Consider the following 22,254-nt stretch of genomic DNA (forward strand, 5'->3'; position numbering starts at 1 on the left):
AACAAAAAGTTAGCTCAAAGTCATAGTTAGCTAAACTAACAGAGAGTTAGCTAAGGTAGCATTGATAGTTAGCTAAAGTAGCATTGATAGTTAGCTAAAGTAGCATTGATAGTTAGCTAAAGTAGCATTGATAGTTAGCTAAAGTAGCATTGATAGTTAGCTAAAAGTAACAGATATTTACCTAAAAATAACAGTGAATAGTTAGCTTAAAGTAACATAAACCGTTTAATAAAAGTATAAGTTAGCTAAAAGCAACAAATACTTAGCTAGTACTAGCATTGACAGTTAGCTAAAAGTAACAAAAACAGTTCACTAAAAGTAAGAGTTAGCTAAACATAGCATTGATAGTTAGAAAGAAGTAACAAAAAGTTAGCTCAAAGTCATAGTTAGCTAAACTAACAGAGAGTTAGCTAAGGTAGCATTGATAGTTAGCTAAAGTAGCATTGATAGTTAGCTAAAGTAGCATTGATAGTTAGCTAAAGTAGCATTGATAGTTAGCTAAAGTAGCATTGATAGTTAGCTAAATTAGCATTGATAGTTAGCTAAAGTAACAGATAGTTAGCTACAGAAACAGATAGTTAGCTAAAGTAGCATTGATAGTTAGCTAAGTTAGCATTGATAGTTGGCTAAAAGTAAAAAAACAACACCACCGTTAAAAAAACGTTTTTTTATTGAAGCTTCACGGTGAATTTTTGCGTCTTTAGTCTCAAAGGTCAAAGGTCAAACCCCGACTCCCCCGACCCCCCCTACAAACAGTCCTCCAAGCTCCGCCTCCAGCTCCTGCAGGTGGGCGGGGCCACAGGAGTCCTCGCCGCCGCCCGGGGCCGCGTCCCCGAGCGTCCTCCACCACGGCAGCCTGCTCGCCTGCAGCGCTGCATTGTGGGCGTCTCGAGCGCGAGCAGCGACGGAACCAGAGGGGCTCAGGAAGGAGGCGGCCACGGTCGCCGTGACGACAGAGAGGGGCGGGGCATCTGAGGGGGGGGGGGGGGGCGGAGAAAGGAAAGACGTCTTATTTTGTTTATTCATGTTTTAATTATTCATCACATTATTTATTATTGTTTATTTTTCCTGTGCGTCACAGGTTAGAGCGCCCTCCCACTGTGCCTCCGTCACAGGTTAGAGCGCCCTCCCACTGTGCCTCCGTCACAGGTTAGAGCGCCCTCCCACTGTGCCTCCGTCACAGGTTAGAGCGCCCTCCCACTGTGCCTCCGTCACAGGTTAGAGCGCCCTCCCACTGTGCGTCCGTCACAGGTTAGAGCGCCCTCCCACAGTGCCTCCGTCACAGGTTAGAGCGCCCTCCCACTGTGCGTCCGTCACAGGTTAGAGCCCCTCCCACTGTGCCTCCGTCCCGTGCCCCGTGCTTTAGGGTCCTTGTCCCCCCCTCCAGGCCCGTTTGTACTCACACTACCTGGGCCTCGGAGAATGCTTCTTGCTGCCTATACGTCATCACGCCGTAACACGTCACACGCATTGATGACGTCATGGCGATGCGTGGCTTTGTTTCCAGATCTTTCCGTAGACCTCGGAGTTTTTGTGCGTCTTGTCGACTGTTTTTGAATCTTTTCATCGACCAAATCTGCAGTAAACACTCCACCTCCGCATCACACCAACGTGAACCTTTCACCGCCATTGTTTGAAATGTCCGCGCATGGTCCCTCCTTCTTTTTTCTACGTCCCAACAGGCGCACAGGAAATGACCTCAGAACCGCCGTAGGCCTCGTGCTCGTACACGTGCGCACGCTCGTGCTCGTACACGTGCAAACGTGCTTTACTAAAGCCCACCTCTCCCAAACGGGCCGTGGACGGCAAGCGTGCCGCTCCTAGACGTGGTACGGTTGCACTCACACTGGTCAAAGGAACCAGACTTTAGCCGTGACACGTGCTGGGGCACGGCACGGAGGCACAGTGGGAGGGGGCCCTTAAGAACAGTGCTGAACACCGCAAACACCTTTACCTATGATGGTACATGATGCTCAGGGTCTCTGCAATTTACTGTGTGTGTGTGTGTGTGTGTGTGTGTGTGTGTGTGTGTGTGTGTGTGTTTGTGTGTGTGTGTGTGTGTGAGACCTCGGAGCAGCTGCAGGTGTGTGTGTGTGTGTGTGTGTGTGTGTGTGTGTGTGTGTGTGTGTGTGTGTGTGTGTGTGTGTGTGTGAGACCTCGGAGCAGCTGCAGGTGTGTGTGTGTGTGAGCCAGCAGAGCGTCCTCTCTCGTCTCTCGTCTCCTCCGTTCGTCTCCCGTCTGCAGCTCCGTCTGCAGCAGCAGCTGCACGTCGTCATGGAGACGCTCCAGCTCCTGACGGGACAGGTGGGACGACTGCACACACGCAAAGCATCATGGGTAAGGTGTGTGTGTGTGTGTGTGTGTGAGTGTGTGTGAGTGTGTGTAAAGCCTCACAGGATGCAGAGCGACGTGCTCCTCCACCTGTCTCCTAAGCTCCTCCCTCCGGCTGTCCGTCAAACCCTCCTGACCAATCCAGAACCCTGAGGGGGGCGGGGCCTTCGCTGCTCGCCGCTTCTGCAGGAAACGACGCACCTGAGAGAGAAACGAGTGTGTGAGTGTGTGTGTGTCTGTGTGTGTGTGTGTTTGTCTGAGTATGTGTGTGTGTGTGTGTGTGTGTGTGTTTATGTGTGTGTGTGTGTGTGTGTGTCTGTGTGAGTGCGTGTGTGTGTGTGTGTGTGTCCCTGTGTGAGCGTGTGTGTGTGTGTGTGTACCGCTCTCTGCAGCGTGCTGGCAGCCTGCTGTCGCGTGTGTGTGTGTCTCAGTGTGTGTCGGTGTGTGTTGTCGTAGCGTCGTCGCTCTCTGAAGCCTCTCCAGACGCTCTGGATCACCACGGCCGCTCGCCGCTCGCACGCCTGCAGGTACGACTGCACCTGGTCTGCACACACACACACACACACACACACACATTACACATACATTACAATGTGTCGACGACGCACCTGTGTGTGTGTGTGTGTGTGTGTGTGTGTGTGTGTACCAGGAGGAAGCAGCTGCAGCAGTCGTCTCTGTTTCTGGTGGAACTCCCTCCTCGCCTGTTGACGCCTCACACACACCTGCAACACACACACACGCACACACACACACACACACACACACACACACACACACACACACACAATAGAGATTTTATCTATTATTACTATTATAATAATTTTTTTACATTACATATTTAATTTACCTGATACTTGAGCTCCTCGTCACATCGCTGCGCCGCCTCCTGCTGCTGCTGCCGCCTCCTCCGAGCCCTGACACACACACACACACACACACGCGCACACACACACACACACACACACACACACACACACACACACACACGTTAGAGAGTGAGACCTTGAACGTCCCACAGGTCCCTGAAGGCACCGCGGTTGCACCTGTATCTCCTCTGCAGCGCGCCGACCGCTCGGTTCAGACTCTTCACTCTGCGTCGGGTCTGATACGACCTCCAGCACGCCTGGATCACACACGCCGCCCGCACACGCTCAGGACACGCCTGCACACAGAGGAGGGAGGAGGTCAGGGGTCAGAGGTCAGGGGTCAGAGGTCAGCAGACGGACGGGAGGAGAGAAGGATGGGGACACAGACCCGAGGGTGACTCCTGTCAGACTGGATGAGTGCAATCAGCTGATCCACTTCCTGGTCGAAGCCCCGCCCCCTCCAGTCTTTGTCCAATAGGCTGTCGAGTCCTGCAGAGACAGACAGCTTGACCTCTGACCTTCATGATCATAATAATAACAATAATAATATAAACATAAACAGGTGAGACCTGTGAATCTGAGGAGGAGGGGCTGCACCCGGAGCTGCTGCTGATTGGCCATGAGGAGGATCAGTCTGACCGAAGCCCCGCCCACTGAGGCGTCAGAGCTGACGGCTAATTGGCCGACGGCCTCGTTGAGCAGCAACAGCACGGAGTCGTCGCTCAACCCGGACAGGAAGTCCCTGCAGAGAGGGAGAGAATCAAGCAATAAAAACACCAAAACTGTGCGTGCTTATGTGTGTGTATGTGCGTGTGTGTGTGTGTGCGTGTGTGTGCGGGCGTGCGTGTGTGTACGTGCCTGTGTGTGCGTGTGCTTGTCACCTGCTGTCGGTGCAGGTGTGAATCCACATCTGGACGCAGAGCAGAGACACTCGGGCGTCTTCACACATCTGGATCTTCTCGTAGTGAACGGAGCTGAGAACTGAAGAGACACAGATTAAAAACATGTTCAACTTTGTAATAAATGATTAAATTTGTGTGTAACATAAAGTGATGAAGTGATGAAGTGGTACAGTGGTAAAGTGGTATAGTGATACAGTGGTACAGTGGTAAAGTGGTAAAGTGGTATAGTTGTACAGTGGTACAGTGGTAAAGTGGTACAGTGGTACAGTGGTACATTGGTAAAGTGGTACAGTGGTAAAGTGGTAAAGTGGTACAGTGGTAAAGTGGTAAAGTGGTAAAGTGGTAAAGTAGTACAGTGGTACAGTAGTACAGTGGTAAGGTGGCACAGTGGTACAGTGGTAAAGTGGTAAAGTGGTAAAGTAGTACAGTGGTAAGGTGGCACAGTGGTACAGTGGTACAGTGGTACAGTGGTACAGTGGTAAGGTGGCGTGTTGTACCCTGGGACGTGAGCTCAGAGCGAGACCTCAGCAGCCAATCCACTGAATCCATCACCTTCATGAACAGACACTGGTCCCGCCTCATCAGCTGAGCAGCCAATGAGAGCAGGGCGTCCATGAGTGACGGCAGGAACAGCCTATGGAAGGCCTGGGAACGCTGCGCAGGCTCCACCCCCACACAGCAGGAGCTGAACACATGTTTAAGAAAACAAACAATATTAAACATCAATAAACAATATTAAACATTAACAAACTATATTAAACATAAACAAACAATATTAAACATCAACAAACAATATTAAACATAAACAAACAATATTAAACAACAGTTAAGATCAATAATTAAACAGGAAACTCACTTTAGTCGTTTCAGTTTAAAATACTAACTTTTCTTTCTTTTAAAAATGTAGAATATTAAAAATGTTTTAATTCATTTAAAGGACATTAAAACTATTTTTAATCATTTTAAAAGAGATTTAAACAGTTGAAATGGAAATGGAGATTATTCTTAAATGTATTTTAATACTGCAGATTTAAAAATACAAATTTTAAATATAAATATATATATTTAAATAAATAAGGTTTAATTTAAATGTAAAAGGTTTAAAATTACTAAGTAAAATAAATAAATAAAGGTCTTAAAAACTGTTTATAAAATATTTAAATATTTTTCAAAATTTTAATCTATAAAAAAACACAAAAATATTTATTTAAATATAGTTTTTGATATTTGAAATAATTCAATAAATAATTAAAACTTATTTAGATTAAAAGTGTAAAATTAAACTTATTTAGTTAAAATAATTTAAATAATTAATACATTTAAATAAATCATAATACTCATGTTTTAAAATACAAAGCCATCGTTTTTTAATTCAAATAAAATAAAAGCGTGTGGTGACAGTAACGACTGTAAACAGTAACAGTGACAGTGAGGTGGTGACGACTGTGAACGGTGACAGTGACGGTGACAGTAACAGTAACAGTGACAGTGAGGTGGTGACGACTGTGAACGGTGACGGTGACTGTGAACGGTGACGGTGACGGTGACTGTGGTGACGACTGTGAACAGTGACAGTGACAGTGACAGTGGTAACGACTGTGAACGGTGACAGTGACGGTGACAGTAACAGTAACAGTGACAGTGAGGTGGTGACGACTGTGAACGGTGACGGTGACTGTGAACGGTGACGGTGACGGTGACTGTGGTGACGACTGTGAACAGTGACAGTGACAGTGACAGTGGTAACGACTGTGAACGGTGACAGTGACGGTGACGGTGAGGTGAGGTGAGGTGGTGAGGACCTGGTGAGCGTGGCGAGCGCAGCGACGGCGCCCCACACGCCCCGCAGCCTCCTGGGCTCCAGAGAGAGGACGAGGACGCAGTGACTCAGGACGCCGCTCACATACAGCTGACTCTTCACGCCGCTCAGGGCGCCGCCGCCGTCCGTCTGCAGCGCCGCCGCGTTCAGAGCCTCTAGGACACGCACACGGACGGGACGGGAGGGGACGGGAGGAGACGTCAGATTTAAGACAATAACATCAATCTAAATAATAAATAAATCATTTTAAAATGATGAGAAATCAAAACAAAATAAGGAAAAAAAAGGTCAGAAATACAGAAAATAATTGATGAGAAAATAAATAATAATTATAAAAAATGTTATAATAATAAAATAAATATAAAGTGATGACAATAATACATAATAAATCATATGTGAAATCTAAAATCTAAATAATAATAATAAAATAAAGAATAGTGATGAACTGAGTCTCACTGCTTAAGCAGCTGTTGAGCAGACGGACTCTCTGCTCCAGGTCCTGGTCCTGGTTCAGGTCCAGGTCCTGGTCCAGGTCCAGGTCCCCGTCCTGCAGCAGCCTCTGCAGCTGCGTCAGCTCCGTCTGCAGCTGCGTCGGCTGCGTCGGCTCCATCCTGTCAACACAAACATTACATTTGTTTGATTTAATGATTAAAGGATTAAAGAGCTGATACAGAAAGTCCTTCACCGCCTCACAACAACAACACATCCTGAAATATCATGTTTAAGGAATTAACTCCTGAACTGTTCTTTTACATGTAGTTTAATACTGCAGATTTAAAAATACACATTTCAAATATATATATATATATATATATACATGTATATATACATATATATATATATATATACATGTATATATATGTATATATATACATGTATATATATACATATATATACATGTATATATATACATATATACATGTATATATATACATGTATATATATACATGTATATATATACATGTATATATGTATATATATACATGTATATATATGTATATATATACATATATATACATGTATATATATACATGTATATATGTATATATATATATATACATGTATATATATGTATATATATACATGTATATATATGTATATATATACATGTATATATATACATATATATATATACATGTATATATATACATGTATATATATACATATATATACATGTATATATATACATGTATATATATGTATATATATATACATGTATATATATATACATATATACATGTATATATATACATGTATATATATACATGTATATATATACATGTATATACATGTATATATGTATATATACATGTATATATATGTATATATATATACATGTATATATATATACATATATATACATGTATATATATATACATGTATATATATGTATATATATATACATGTATATATATATACATATATATACATGTATATATATACATGTATATATATGTATATATATACATGTATATATATACATGTATATATATATATGTATATATATACATGTATATATATACATATATATATATATATGTATATATATATATATATATATATATGTAATATTAGATGAATATATTTCTAATAAATATAAAACTGTAAATAAAGTAGTCATTTAAAACACAAAAATGTACTTTTGAAATAATTAAAACTGATTAAGAATAATGTAATATTAAAATAAAATTAACTTAAATAGTACAAATAAATATAACTGTAAATAAAGTGTTTTAAAAGCTGTTTATTATTTAAAAACACAAAAATGTACTTTTGAAATAATTCAAACTGATTAAGAATAATGTAATATTAAAATAAAATTAACTTAAATAGTACAAATAAATATAACTGTAAATAAAGTGTTTTAAAAGCTGTTTATTTTTTTAAAAACACAAAAATATACGTTTTAAATAATTAAGACTGATTTAGAAAAATATAATAATAAAATAAAATGAATTAAAATGGTACCGTTTATTTAAATGCTTCATAAATTCAGATAAATCAGAATATTCTAGATTTTAAGGTAGAAACCATCGATGACGCTGATGAGTTTAAGCTGTTTCCGTCTCACCTGTAAAGACGCGGTGACGCTTTTGCTCGGGTGACAGAATTGAGTGTAACACCTGTTAGCATCAGAAGCTAACGCACTAACTTTAACTAACTAAACATAACCGGAACTCAAACCGAACAGTAACCGGGTTAAACCGTGTCTTCCGCCGGTTCACGGACCTTCACGCGGACTCGTTTACGTTTTAAAAGTGTTTATTTTTATAAAAACAAGAATAAAAACGCGTCTGAGCTCCGAGAATCACCGGGGTTAGGGAGCTAACGCTAGCTAGCAAAGTTAGCCTTCAGCAGCGACGCTCTTGTTTCTACGGCAACGTGACGTCATCACGCAGCCGCAGCGCGTGCCTCTGCACCAAAGTGGCGCGGGTCAAATCATTTATTAATTAATAAATAAATAATAAATAAATATAAATGTGTATTTTCTTCAGTCCAAAGTTCAACATCTTTATTTACATTTAATTTTAGAATAATTTTAAAATATATTTTTTGTATTAAAAACGGCTTTATTGTTATTATATAAATAAATAAATTATATATATATATATTTCAAATTCAAATTATTATTAATATTGAAAGAATTTTTTTTTATTATTATTTTTTGATGAAAAATAAGTTAAATTGACATTAAATAAATAATGAATATATATATTTATATTTTCCTTCAGTTCAAAGTTCCACAGCTTCATTAACGATTAATATAAAAATATTAAATATATGTTTTTAAATAAAAGAAAGTCTAAATAATAAATATATATATATTTAAAACGCAGCTGATTAAATATTATTTTTAAATTCAAAAACATCTTTTATGACATTAAATAAAAACGTAAATAATATAAAATACAGCTGCAGTTCGTTGCTTCGTCCTCTGGGTGGCGCTGCTGCTCCGTGTTTTCAGAGTTTATTAATAATACAAATATTAATTTATTCACTCTTTCATAATGTTGTTTTCCCTCTTTAGATTAAAATATTATAATATAGAATAAAAATATAAGTGTAGATACAGTAAAATGATATATTATATATTATCTTGTTGCATTTGATTCTATATTTTAATATTTTAATCTAATATTAAAATACAGAATTAAAAACACCAAATGTCAAATATTAAAATAAAACCTAATAACAATATTATCACATCAAATTAATAAATATAAACTAATATAGATTAATTATTTAAATTATAAAATTGACGCTTATACAAATATTATAACACACTAAATTAATATAAAACAATAAAAATTATAATAATATAGAATAAATAAATATAAAATTAATAAATACAAATATAACACAGAATAAATTAATATAAACTAATAAAATATATGATAATTATTAAAAATAGATGTTTTATTTGAATAATAAAATAAAAGCTAATAAAAATATAATAATATAGATTAAATTAATATAAAATAAGAAATCAATTAAATTTCTGATTCGAACAAAAACGATCAAAAGTCAAAACGCTGATGACGTCAGAACCGTCACGTTAACGGGATCTGTGTGTTCATAGTAACGGAGAGAGGCGGGGTGTGTGTGTGTGTGTGTGAGTGTGTGTGTGTGTGTGTGTGTGTGTGTGTGTGTGTGTGTGTGTCGGTGCAGCAGCTGCAGCCTCCCTCTCTCCTTCTCTCTCCGGTGCGCATGCGCCCTGAGACACACCGACCCACCGACCGTCCGCTGGTGGACCGGCGGCAGGAGGACAGAGACGCACCGGGGACACGGGAAGAACGGCACCGGGACCGGGAGACGTGATGCGAGGCCGCGCGGGATCACGGTAACGGGAGAACACCGTCACCATCCTCCTCATCACCACCACCACCATCATCATCAGCGGAGGAAGAGGAGGAGGAGGAGGAGGAGGAGGAGGAGGAGGATGCACCACTGACGGACCGAACCGGAGCTGCACCGACCCGCGCGCATGTGAAGCCGCGGGGATGCGCCGGTAGGACGGGGAGGAGCACCGGAGAGAGCGACGGTGACCGGACACAGGAGGAGCATGAACCCGGGGGAGGGAGCAGCAGAAGCGGGCCCGGACGGCCTGGCGACGGCAGGTAGGGTGTGTGTGTGTGTGTGTGTGTGTGTGTGTGTGTGTGTGTGTGTGTGTGTGAGCTGCTGTCGCCATGATGCCTCCACATCCGCCCATTGACTCAGAGAATGTGTGTGTGTGTGTGTGTGTGTGTGTGTGTGTGTGTGTGTTGGGGGTGGGGGGTCCTGCCGAGGAGCATTGTGGGTAGGCCTCAGTCGCATTAATGCAAAAGAAATGCAGCTCTCTGATTGGCTGACAGGCATCAATTAAAGGCCCCTCATCACCAAAACTGAAGGTGTAGTAACCACCTGCAGGTAACCATAGCAACAGCACCGGGACACGGTTTTCAACCTGGGGCACGGGGGCCGACCCAGGGCCCCCTCAGGGACCCCTGCAGGGTCCAAACACGTCCTGGCACACCAGGAGGTTTAGGTTGTTTTCCCGGCAAAGTGAGCAAATATCCTGGAAATGTTCTGCACCTATTCACCTATTCACCTGTTTACCTATTCACCTATTTAATTATTCACCTATTCACCTATTTACCTATTCACCTATTCACCTGTTTACCTATTCACCTATTTAATTATTCACCTATTCACCCATTTACCTATTCACCTATTTAATTATTCACCTATTCACCTATTTACCTATTCACCTATTTAATTATTCACCTATTCACCTATTTACCTATTCACCTATTCACCTATTTACCTATTTACCTATTCACCTATTCACCTATTCACCTATTCACCTATCCACCTATTTACCTGTTTACCCATTTACCTATTCACCTGTTTACCTATTCACCTATCCACCTATATACCTATTCACCTATTCACCTATTCACCCATTTACCTGTTTACCTATTCACCTATCCACCTATTCACCTATTCACCTATTTACCTATTCACCTATCCACCTATATACCTATCCACCTATTCACCTATTCACCCATTTACCCATTTACCTATTCACCGATTTACCTGTTTACCTATTCACCTATTCACCACCAAGCCCTCATCTACCGCCGTCTGGTGATCAAAAGACCGCCGAGGTGTGGGAGGAAACCTGGGAACCTGGTTTAGACTAAACTAATCTACTTGGTTTGGTTTAGACTAAACTAATCTACTTGGTTAGGTTTAGACTAAACTAATCTACTTGGTTAGGTTTAGACTAAACTAATCTACTTGGTTAGGTTTAGACTAAACTAATCTACTTGGTTAGGTTTAGACTAAACTAATCTACTTGGTTTGGTTTAGACTAAACTAATCTACTTGGTTAGGTTTAGACTAAACTAAACTACTTGGTTAGGTTTAGTCTAAACTAATCTACTTGGTTTGGTTTAGACTAAACTAATCTACTTGGTTAGGTTTAGACTAAACTAAACTACTTGGTTAGGTTTAGACTAAACTAATCTACTTGGTTAGGTTTAGACTAAACTAAACTACGTGGTTAGGTTTAGACTAAACTAATCTACTTGGTTAGGTTTAGACTAAACTAAACTACTTGGTTAGGTTTAGACTAAACTAAACTACTTGGTTAGGTTTAGACTAAACTAAACTACTTGGTTAGGTTTAGACTAAACTAAACTACTTGGTTAGGTTTAGACTAAACTAATCTACTTGGTTAGGTTTAGACTAAACTAAACTACGTGGTTAGGTTTAGACTAAACTAATCTACTTGGTTAGGTTTAGACTAAACTAAACTACTTGGTTAGGTTTAGACTAAACTAATCTACTTGGTTAGGTTTAGACTAAACTAAACTACGTGGTTAGGTTTAGACTAAACTACTTGGTTAGGTTTAGACTAAACTAATCTACTTGGTTAGGTTTAGACTAAACTAATCTACGTGGTTAGGTTTAAACTAAACTAAACTACTTGGTTAGGTTTAGACTAAACTAAACTACGTGGTTAGGTTTAGACTAAACTAAACTACTTGGTTAGGTTTAAACTAAACTAAACTACTTGGTTAGGTTTAGACTAAACTAAACTACTTGGTTAGGTTTAGACTAAACTACTTGGTTAGGTTTAGACTAAACTAAACTACTTGGTTAGGTTTAGACTAAACTACGTGGTTAGGTTTAGACTAAACTAATCTACTTGGTTAGGTTTAGACTAAACTAAACTACTTGGTTAGGTTTAGACTAAACTAATCTACTTGGTTAGGTTTAGACTAAACTACTTGGTTAGGTTTAGACTAAACTAAACTACTTGGTTAGGTTTAGACTAAACTAAACTACTTGGTTAGGTTTAGACTAAACTAATCTACTTGGTTAGGTTTAGACTAAACTAATATACTTGGTTAGGTTTAAACTAAACTAAACTACGTGGTTAGGTTTAGACTAAACTAAACTACTTGGTTAGGTTTAGACTAAACTAAGCTACGTGGTTAGGTTTAGACTAAACTAAACTACTTGGTTAGGTTTAGACTAAACTAAACTACTTGGTTAGGTTTAGACTAAACTAATATACTTGGTTAGGTTTAGACTAAACTAAACTACTTGGTTAGGTTTAGACTAAACTAAGCTACGTGGTTAGGTTTAGACTAAACTAATATACTTGGTTAGGTTTAAACTAAACTAAACTACGTGGTTAGGTTTAGACTAAACTAAACTACTTGGTTAGGTTTAGACTAAACTAAGCTACGTGGTTAGGTTTAGACTAAACTAAACTACTTGGTTAGGTTTAGACTAAACTAAACTACTTGGTTAGGTTTAGACTAAACTAAACTACTTGGTTAGGTTTAGACTAAACTAAACTACTTGGTTAGGTTTAGACTAAACTAAACTACTTGGTTAGGTTTAGACTAAACTAAACTACTTGGTTAGGTTTAGACTAAACTAAACCACTTGGTTAGGTTTAGACTACACTAATCTACTTGGTTAGGTTTAGACTAAACTAAGCTACTTGGTTAGGTTTAGACTAAACTAATCTACTTGGTTAGGTTTAGACTAAACTAAACTACTTGGTTAGGTTTAGACTAAACTAAGCTACTTGGTTAGGTTTAGACTAAACTAAACTACTTGGTTAGGTTTAGACTAAACTAAGCTACTTGGTTAGGTTTAGACTAAACTAAACTACTTGGTTAGGTTTAGACTAAACTAATCTACTTGGTTAGGTTTAGACTAAACTAAACTACTTGGTTAGGTTTAGACTAAACTAATCTACTTGGTTAGGTTCAGACTAAACTAAACTACTTGGTTAGGTTTAGACTAAACTAAACTACTAGGTTAGGTTTAGACTAAACTAATCTACCTGGTTAGGTTTAGACTAAACTACACTACTTGGTTAGGTTTATACTAAACTAATCTACGTGGTTAGGTTTAGACTAAACTAAACTACTTGGTTAGGTTTAGACTAAACTAATCTACTTGGTTAGGTTTAGACTAAACTAAGCTACGTGGTTAGGTTTAGACTAAACTAAACTACTTGGTTAGGTTTAGACTAAACTAATCTACTTGGTTAGGTTTAGACTAAACTAATCTACGTGGTTAGGTTTAGACTAAACTACACTACTTGGTTAGGTTTAGACTAAACTAAGCTACTTGGTTAGGTTTAGACTAAACTACTTGGTTAGGTTTAGACTAAACTAAACTACTTGGTTAGGTTTAGACTAAACTAATCTACTTGGTTAGGTTTAGACTAAACTAAACTACTTGGTTAGGTTTAGACTAAACTAAACTACTTGGTTAGGTTTAGACTAAACTAATCTACTTGGTTAGGTTTAGACTAAACTAAACTACTTGGTTAGGTTTAGACTAAACTAAGCTACTTGGTTAGGTTTAGACTAAACTAAACTACTTGGTTAGGTTTAGACTAAACTAAGCTACTTGGTTAGGTTAAGACTAAACTACTTGGTTAGGTTTAGACTAAACTAAACTACTTGGTTAGGTTTAGACTAAACTAAACTACTTGGTTAGGTTTAGACTAAACTAAACTACTTGGTTAGGTTTAGACTAAACTAATCTACTTGGTTAGGTTTAGACTAAACTAAACTACTTGGTTAGGTTTAGACTAAACTAAGCTATTTGGTTAGGTTTAGACTAAACTAAACTACTTGGTTAGGTTTAGACTAAACTAAGCTACTTGGTTAGGTTTAGACTAAACTAAGCTACTTGGTTAGGTTTAGACTAAACTAAGCTACTTGGTTAGGTTTAGACTAAACTAAACTACTTGGTTAGGTTTAGACTAAACTAAGCTACGGGGTTAGGTTTAGACTAAACTAAACTACTTGGTTAGGTTTAGACTAAACTAAGCTACTTGGTTAGGTTTAGACTAAACTACTTGGTTAGGTTTAGACTAAACTAAGCTACGGGGTTAGGTTTAGACTAAACTAAACTACTTGGTTAGGTTTAGACTAAACTAAGCTACGTGGTTAGGTTTAGACTAAACTAAGCTACGTGGTTAGGTTTAGACTAAACTAAGCTACTTGGTTAGGTTTAGACTAAACTAAGCTACGTGGTTAGGTTTAGACTAAAGGTTAGGTTTAGACTAAACTAAACTACTTGGTTAGGTTTAGACTAAACTAAGCTATGGGGTTAGGTTTAGACTAAACTAAACTACTTGGTTAGGTTTAGACTAAACTAAGCTACGTGGTTAGGTTTAGTCTAAACTAAGCTACGTGGTTAGGTTTAGACTAAACTAATCTACTTGGTTAGGTTTAGTCTAAACTAAGCTACGTGGTTAGGTTTAGTCTAAACTAAGCTACGTGGTTAGGTTTAGACTAAACTAATCTACTTGGTTAGGTTTAGTCTAAACTAAGCTACTTGGTTAGGTTTAGTCTAAACTAAGCTACTTGGTTAGGTTCAGACTAAACTAAGCTACGTGGTTAGGTTTAGACTAAACTAATCTACTTGGTTAGGTTTAGTCTAAACTAAGCTACGTGGTTAGGTTCAGACTAAACTAAACTACGTGGTCAGGTTTAGACTAAACTAAACTACTTGGTTAGGTTTAGTCTAAACTAAGCTACGTGGTTAGGTTTAGACTAAACTAAACTACTTGGTTAGGTTTAGACTAAACTAAACTACTTGGTTAGGTTTAGACTAAACTAATCTACTTGGTTAGGTTTAGACTAAACTAAACTACGTGGTTAGGTTTAGTCTAAACTAATCTACTTGGTTAGGTTTAGACTAAACTAATCTACTTGGTTAGGTTTAGTCTAAACTAAGCTACGTGGTTAGGTTTAGACTAAACTAAGCTACGTGGTTAGGTTTAGACTAAACTAATCTACTTGGTTAGGTTTAGTCTAAACTAAGCTACGTGGTTAGGTTTAGACTAAACTAAACTACGTGGTCAGGTTTAGACTAAACTAAACTACTTGGTTAGGTTTAGACTAAACTAAAGGTTAGGTTTAGACTAAAGGTTAGGTTTAGTCTAAACTAAGCTACCTGGTTAAGCTTCGTGGTTATTTGTTGTGATCATGTTTGGCAACATTGTAACATTATAACAGTATTTAAAGCCCTTAATGAGCGGTTGCTGCTTCTTTGATCTCTTTCTGTGTGTGTGTGTGTGTTCTGGATCTGTGTGTGTGTGTGTGTTCTGGATCTGTGTGTGTGTGTGTGTGTTCTGGATCTGTGTGTGTGTGTGTGTTCTGGATCTGTGTGTGTGTGTGTGTGTGTGTGTTCTGGAGCTGTGTGTGTGTGTGTGTTCTGGATCTGTGTGTGTGTGTTCTGGATCTGTGTGTGTGTGTTCTGGATCTGTGTGTGTGTGTGTGTGTGTGTGTGTGTGTGTGTGTGTGTGTTGTGTGACTGACGTCTTTCTGGGTCGTGGATGAGACTCGTGGTGAAGCGTGTTTGTGACGTCGTCGCTGCGTCCTGACGAACTCAAGTTCATCTGCAGCTATTTTAGGATCTCAGTCACTGTGACACACACACGTTTATAATACACTGTCTACTTAAAGATGAACCATGAGGACGAACCGTAAAGATGAACCATGAGGACGAACCGTAAAGATGAACCGTGAGGACGAACCGTAAAGATGAACCATGAGGACGAACCGTAAAGATGAACCGTGAGGACGAACCGTAAAGATGAACCGTGAGGACGAACCGTAAAGATGAACCATGAGGACGAACCGTAAAGATGAACCATGAGGACAAACCGTAAAGATGAACCGTGAGGACGAACCGTAAAGATGAACCGTGAGGACGAACCGTAAAGATGAACCATGAGGACGAACCGTAAAGATGAACCATGAGGACGAACCGTAAAGATGAACCATGAGGACGAACCGTAAAGATGAACCATGAGGTCGAACCGTAAAGATGAACCATGAGGATGAACCGTAAAGATGAACCATGAGGTCGAACCGTAAAGATGAACCATGAGGATGAACCGTAAAGATGAACCATGAGGACGAACCGTAAAGATGAACCATGAGGACGAACCGTAAAGATGAACCGTGAGGACGAACCGTAAAGATGAACCATGAGGACGAACCGTAAAGATGAACCATGAGGACAAACCGTAAAGATGAACCATGAGGCAGACCGTAAAGATGAACCATGAGGACGACCCGTAAAGATGAACCATGAGGACGAACCGTAAAGATGAACCATGAGGACGAACCGTAAAGATGAACCATCAGGACGAACCGTAAAGATGAACCATGAGGACGAACCGTAAAGATGAACCATCAGGACGAACCGTAAAGATGAACCGTGAGGACGAACCGTAAAGATGAACCATGAGGACGAACCATAAAGATGAACCATGAGGACGAACCGTAAAGATGAACCATGAGGATGAACCGTAAAGATGAACCATGAGGACAAACCGTAAAGATTAACCATGAGGACGAACCGTAAAGATGAACCGTGAGGACGAACCGTAAAGATGAACCATGAGGACAAACCGTAAAGATGAACCATGAGGACGAACCGTAAAGATGAACCGTGAGGACGAACCGTAAAGATGAACCATGAGGACGAACCGTAAAGATGAACCATGAGGACGAACCGTAAAGATGAACCATGAGGACGAACCGTAAAGATGAACCATGAGGACGAACCGTAAAGATGAACCATGAGGACAAACCGTAAAGATGAACCATGAGGACGAACCGTAAAGATGAACCATGAGGACGACCCGTAAAGATGAACCATGAGGACGATCCGTAAAGATGAACCATGAGGACGAACCATAAAGATGAACCGTGAGGACGAACCGTAAAGATGAACCATGAGGACGAACCGTAAAGATGAACCATGAGGACGAACCGTAAAGATGAACCATGAGGACGAACCGTAAAGATGAACCATGAGGATGCAACGTAAAGATGAACCGTAAAGATGAACCGTGAGGATGAACCATAAAGATGAACCATGAGGACGAACCGTAAAGATGAACCATGAGGACGAACCGTAAAGATGAACCATGAGGACGAACCGTAAAGATGAACCGTAAGGACGAACCGTAAAGATGAACCGTGAGGACGAACCGTAAAGATGAACCGTGAGGACGATCCGTAAAGATGAACCGTGAGGACAAACCGTAAAGATGAACCATGAGGACGAAGCGTAAAGATGAACCATGAGGACGGACCGTAAAGATGAACCGTGAGGACGAACCGTAAAGATGAACCATGAGGACGAACCGTAAAGATTAACCATGAGGATGAACCGTAAAGATGAACCATGAGGACGAACCGTAAAGATTAACCATGAGGATGAACCGTAAAGATGAACCGTGAGGACGAACCGTGAAGATGAACCATGAGGACGAACCGTAAAGATGAACCATGAGGACGAACCGTGAAGATGAACCATGAGGATGAACCGTAAAGATGAACCGTGAGGTTGAACCGTAAAGATGAACCATGAGGACGAACCGTAAAGATGAACCGTAAAGATGAACCATGAGGACGAACCGTAAAGATGAACCGTGAGGTTGAACCGTAAAGATGAACCATGAGGACGAACCGTAAAGATGAACCATGAGGACGAACCGTAAAGATGAACCATGAGGACGAACCGTAAAGATGAACCGTGAGGTTGAACCGTAAAGATGAACCATGAGGACGAACCGTAAAGATGAACCGTAAAGATGAACCATGAGGACGAACCGTAAAGATTAACCGTGAGGTTGAACCGTAAAGATGAACCATGACCTGAGGGGGCAGATGTGTCCTGGGGGGCATATGTGTCCTCCTGGGGGGGCGTTCAAGGACACGAGTGAAGGACTCGCTCGTCTCTCTGAGGGTTGTCTCTGCTCACCGAGGCGCTAATGTGGCTTGTTAAAGCCCTCAGTGTGTGTGTGTGTGTGTGTGTGTGTGTGTGTGTGTGTGTGTGTCTGTCTGTGTGTGTGTGTGTGTGTGTGTGTCTTGGATTAGCTTCTTCCCGCGGTGCAGGATGATCCGACACACACACACACACACACACACACACCTCTGAAGCCTGATTGGCTGGTTGTGGCGGTGGAAGTCCTTTGATGTTTTTGAGTCAAAAAAGATGAGGTTGAAGCGTAACCATGACGACGCACTTTTTAATGTTTCTGTGATCGATGTTTGAAAATGAAATCATGACGACGATTAGAAGAAGATACACTTTGGTATTGTTTTACTTTGTTTATAATTGACTTATTTAAGTTTTGTGCCGTGATTGTGTTTCACGTGTTTGTGCAACAACAATGAAAATAAAGTATAAAAAAGGCCCAGACTGAATGTTCACCACGGGACGAACGCTAACAAAGGAGCTAACGTTAGCGATAAAGACAAACCTTTGATTCTCTACTGAGTCTTTCCTACAGAAGACGCCGTCTCATCATCGTTATTGTAATACTTTCAGTTTCCTGTTGAATGAAACTGGAGGACTGAAGTGTTTTATTCATGTTCTTGTTATTTATGTGTTAATGAAACGCGTGTGTGTGTGTGTGTGTGTGTGTGTGTGTGTGTGTGTGTGTGTGTGTGTGTGTCTGCTCTGTGTCTCAGGTTCTGGTAAAGCCGAGAGCGTGCGGGCGGTCGACGTCCTGACGGTGCTCAGAGAGAAAGTGGCCTTCGTGTCGGGTAAAGCTTCAGCACACTTCGGCCCACTTTGGCCCACTTTGGCCCACTTTGGCCCACTTTGGCCCACTTTGGTCCTGGTGAGAGTTTAACCCACAGTGTTTGTTACAGGTGGGCGGGACAAACGTGGCGGACCGATCCTGACCTTCCCTGCCAGGACCAATCATGATCGAATAAAGCAGGAAGACCTCAGCCGATTGGTCACCTACCTGGCGACCGTCCCCAGGTGACGCCGCGCCGTCGTTTACGTTGTTTTTCTCATGGTTTTGATTCGTGTTCTCGCCATATTAACGCGTTTGTTCCGTCTCCTAGCGAGGACGTGCGTGCCCGGGGCTTCACCGTGGTCGTGGACATGCGCGGCAGTAAGTGGGACAGCGTGAAGCCGGTTCTCCGCACGCTGCAGGAGTCCTTCTCCTCCAACATCCACACGGCGCTGCTCATCAAGCCCGACACCTTCTGGCAGAAACACAAGACCAACCTGGGCAGCGCCAAGCTCAGCTTCGAGGTACTCATGCTAACTGATGCTAACTGTAGCACTGATGCTAACTGTAGCACTGATTCTACGTGAAATACTGTTGCTAACTGCAGCATTGATGCTAACTGTAGCACTAATGCTAACTGAAATACTGATGCTAACAGTAGCTCTGATGCTAACTGCAGCACTAATGCTAACTGTCTCCTCAGACCAGCCTGGTGTCGGTGGAGGGTCTGTCCCGGCTCGTCGACCCCTCCCAGCTGACCGCTGACCTCGGCGGCTCGCTGGAGTACGACCACGTGGAGTGGACCGAGCTGCGTCTGGGTCTGGAGGAGTTCACGGGGGCCGCCACGCAGCTGCTGGCCCAGCTGGAGCAGCTGGAGGCCGGGCTGAACCGCATACCAGAGCCCCAGGACGTGGACGAGGCCCGCAAGTGAGTCAGTGATGAGGTCACAGAGCTTAACTTGAGTATTTAGTTTCTGTTTGTTTACGTTGATCCTTTCTCACCAGACTTCTGGAGGAACATACTCGTCTCCGTAACACCATCGCCACGGCACCGGTAGATGCCCTCGAGAGAGAGGGGCGGAGCCTGCTCCAACGCATGCGTCTGGTCCCCTCCCACGGTGACGCCCCTACCGAAGGAGGCGGCGGCAGTAGTCACGGCAGCTGGCTGTCAGGCGGGGCGGACTTCCAGAGCGTGGCGCCGAAGGTTTCGTCTCTGCTGGACCGGCTGCAGGCGGCTCGCAGTCACCTGCTGCAGAGCTGGGGCGACAGGAAGCTGCACCTGGACCAGGCGCTGCAGCTGCACCTGTTTGAGCAGGACGCCACCAAGGTAACGCCAGAGTTCAGCTGTTACACGGGTAAAGCCTGAAGTACAAGTCCTCATGGTTACTGAAGTCCTCGTGGTTACTGAAGTCCTCTTGTGTCGCAGATGTCCGAGTGGATCGCTCACAGTAAAGACTTGTTCGTGCAGAGTCTGGCGGAGGTGGGGCAGAACCACCAGCACGCCATCGACCTCCAGACGCAACACCAGCACTTCACCGCCAACTGCATGGTCAGTGTGTGTGTGTGTGTGTGAGTGTGTGTGTGTGTGTGTGTGTGTGTGTAGAAACACCTGAACTCTTTGTTTCCGAACAGAACGGCAGCGTGAACGTTGACAGCGTGGTCACGGTGGCGGCCAGGCTGGCAGAGGCCGGTCACTATGGGGCGGAGCGCATCGCCATGGTGTCGTCACGGTTACAGGAAGACTGGAAGTCCCTGACGGCGGCGCTGGAGGAGCGTAGCAACACGCTCGCCATGGCTACCGGCTTCCACCAGGGGGCGGAGCAGGTGAGTGATACAACTGCCTGTCTCACCTCTACTACACCTGTCTCACCTTAAGGGAAGCCTGTGGGGGTGCGTTTGATTCCTTGGTACCCCGTGTGGGTGCGTTTGATTCCTTAGTACCCCGTGTGGGTGCGTTTAGTTTCTTGGTACCCCGTGTGGGTGCGTTTGATTCCTTGGTACCCCGTGTGGGTGCGTTTAGTTTCTTGGTACCCCGTGTGGGTGCGTTTGATTCCTTTGTACCCCGTGTGGGTGCGTTTAGTTTCTTGGTACCCCGTGTGGGTGCGTTTAGTTTCTTGGTACCCCGTGTGGGTGCGTTTAGTTTCTTGGTACCCCGTGTGGGTGCGTTTAGTTTCTTGGTACCCCGTGTGGGTGCGTTTTTTTTCTTATCCCACCTCTACTACACCTTTCTCACCTCTATTACACCTGTACACCTGTCTCACCTGTCTCTCTGTCTACCTGACTGTTTACCTGTGGACATCTACCTGTCTGTCTACTCTTCTACCTGTTTGACTGTGTACCTGTGTGTCCACTGTACCTGTCTGTCTGTCCAGTTCCTGCTCAGGGTCGAGGGGTGGGTTCAGGCGTGTTCTGAAGGGCCGTTGCCGTCGGCGACAGCAGAGCTGGAGGCGGCGACCAAGAAACACCAGGAACTGAATGAGGAGATCTCTGCAAACTACACACAGGTACCTGTCTGTCTGACCACCTGTCTACCTGTCCTCATGTCTGTCTGACCACCTGTCCGTCTGTCCACCTGTCTGTCTAACCACCTGTCCATCTAACCACCTGTGTGTCTGTCCACCTGTCTGTCTGCAGGTCAGTGAGAGCGGTAAAGCCTTATTGGACGTTCTCCAGCGTTGCCCTGTGACCGACTCAGAAGACTCGGCGACCCAACCAGACTTCACTGCAGCCACGCACGGCATCATGGGAGTCCTGCACCAGGTCATGCAGGTACGGCTCAGGTCAACATGTCTCACATCTGACAGAGAGACAGGTGAGACACTCACAGGTGGACTGACGTGAATGATGTCGTTTCCAGGGTCATCATGAGGTGGAGGGGGCGTGGCAGCACCGTAAACTCCGCCTGCACCAGCGCCTGCAGCTGTGTGTGTTTCAGCAGGATGTGAGACAGGTGCGACAAATCCTGATCCTGATCCTGATCCTGACTCACATTAGCGCTGAGATTCTTGTCCAGTCTAATATTAATGTAAAGATTCAGATTTGAAGTAACCTGTCTGTCTCTCAGGTGCTGGACTGGGTGGAGCAGCACGGCGAGGTGTTCCTGAACAAACACAGCGGCGTGGGGAAGTCTCTGCACCGAGCGAGGGCGCTGCAGAAACGCCACGACGACTTCCAGCAGGTCGCACAGGTAAACAACAACAACAACAACAACAACAACAACAACAAAGATCAGCTGTTCTTTGTTTATTAATTAAACTAAATTAAA

The 22,254-nt window shown here is 42.4% G+C and overlaps 2 protein-coding genes across 2 annotated transcripts in view; one reads left to right on the plus strand and one right to left on the minus strand.

Moving 5' to 3' along the window:
• Nucleotides 1-720: 720 nt before the first annotated feature.
• On the minus strand, nt 721-9,807 carry iqcb1 (IQ motif containing B1; the record flags this gene model as incomplete). Its single annotated transcript, XM_083937956.1, has 13 exons — nt 721-971; nt 2,157-2,313; nt 2,395-2,532; nt 2,712-2,875; nt 2,978-3,053; nt 3,179-3,245; nt 3,375-3,493; nt 3,586-3,686; nt 3,767-3,939; nt 4,079-4,178; nt 4,597-4,784; nt 5,902-6,073; nt 9,657-9,807. The coding sequence occupies 13 exons, from the start codon at nt 9,805-9,807 to the stop codon at nt 721-723; spliced, it is 1,857 nt and encodes a 618-aa protein (XP_083794082.1).
• A 174-nt stretch (nt 9,808-9,981) lies between these two features.
• The window catches only part of LOC310964819 (kalirin-like), a gene marked incomplete at its 5' end in the record, with an annotated part of 40,929 nt that continues 28,656 nt past the window's right edge, over nt 9,982-22,254 (plus strand). The window contains 12 exons of the mRNA XM_083938097.1: nt 9,982-10,036; nt 18,938-19,012; nt 19,121-19,235; nt 19,322-19,514; nt 19,694-19,917; nt 19,995-20,316; nt 20,416-20,538; nt 20,622-20,813; nt 21,362-21,493; nt 21,624-21,758; nt 21,847-21,939; nt 22,054-22,176. Coding sequence (XP_083794223.1) covers nt 9,982-10,036; nt 18,938-19,012; nt 19,121-19,235; nt 19,322-19,514; nt 19,694-19,917; nt 19,995-20,316; nt 20,416-20,538; nt 20,622-20,813; nt 21,362-21,493; nt 21,624-21,758; nt 21,847-21,939; nt 22,054-22,176 — 1,782 coding nt within the window. The remainder of the gene's footprint in view (nt 10,037-18,937; nt 19,013-19,120; nt 19,236-19,321; nt 19,515-19,693; nt 19,918-19,994; nt 20,317-20,415; nt 20,539-20,621; nt 20,814-21,361; nt 21,494-21,623; nt 21,759-21,846; nt 21,940-22,053; nt 22,177-22,254) is intronic.

This window comes from Echiichthys vipera, assembly GCF_963691815.1.
Source record: "Echiichthys vipera genome assembly, chromosome: 23".
Classification (NCBI taxonomy): domain Eukaryota; kingdom Metazoa; phylum Chordata; class Actinopteri; order Perciformes; family Trachinidae; genus Echiichthys; species Echiichthys vipera.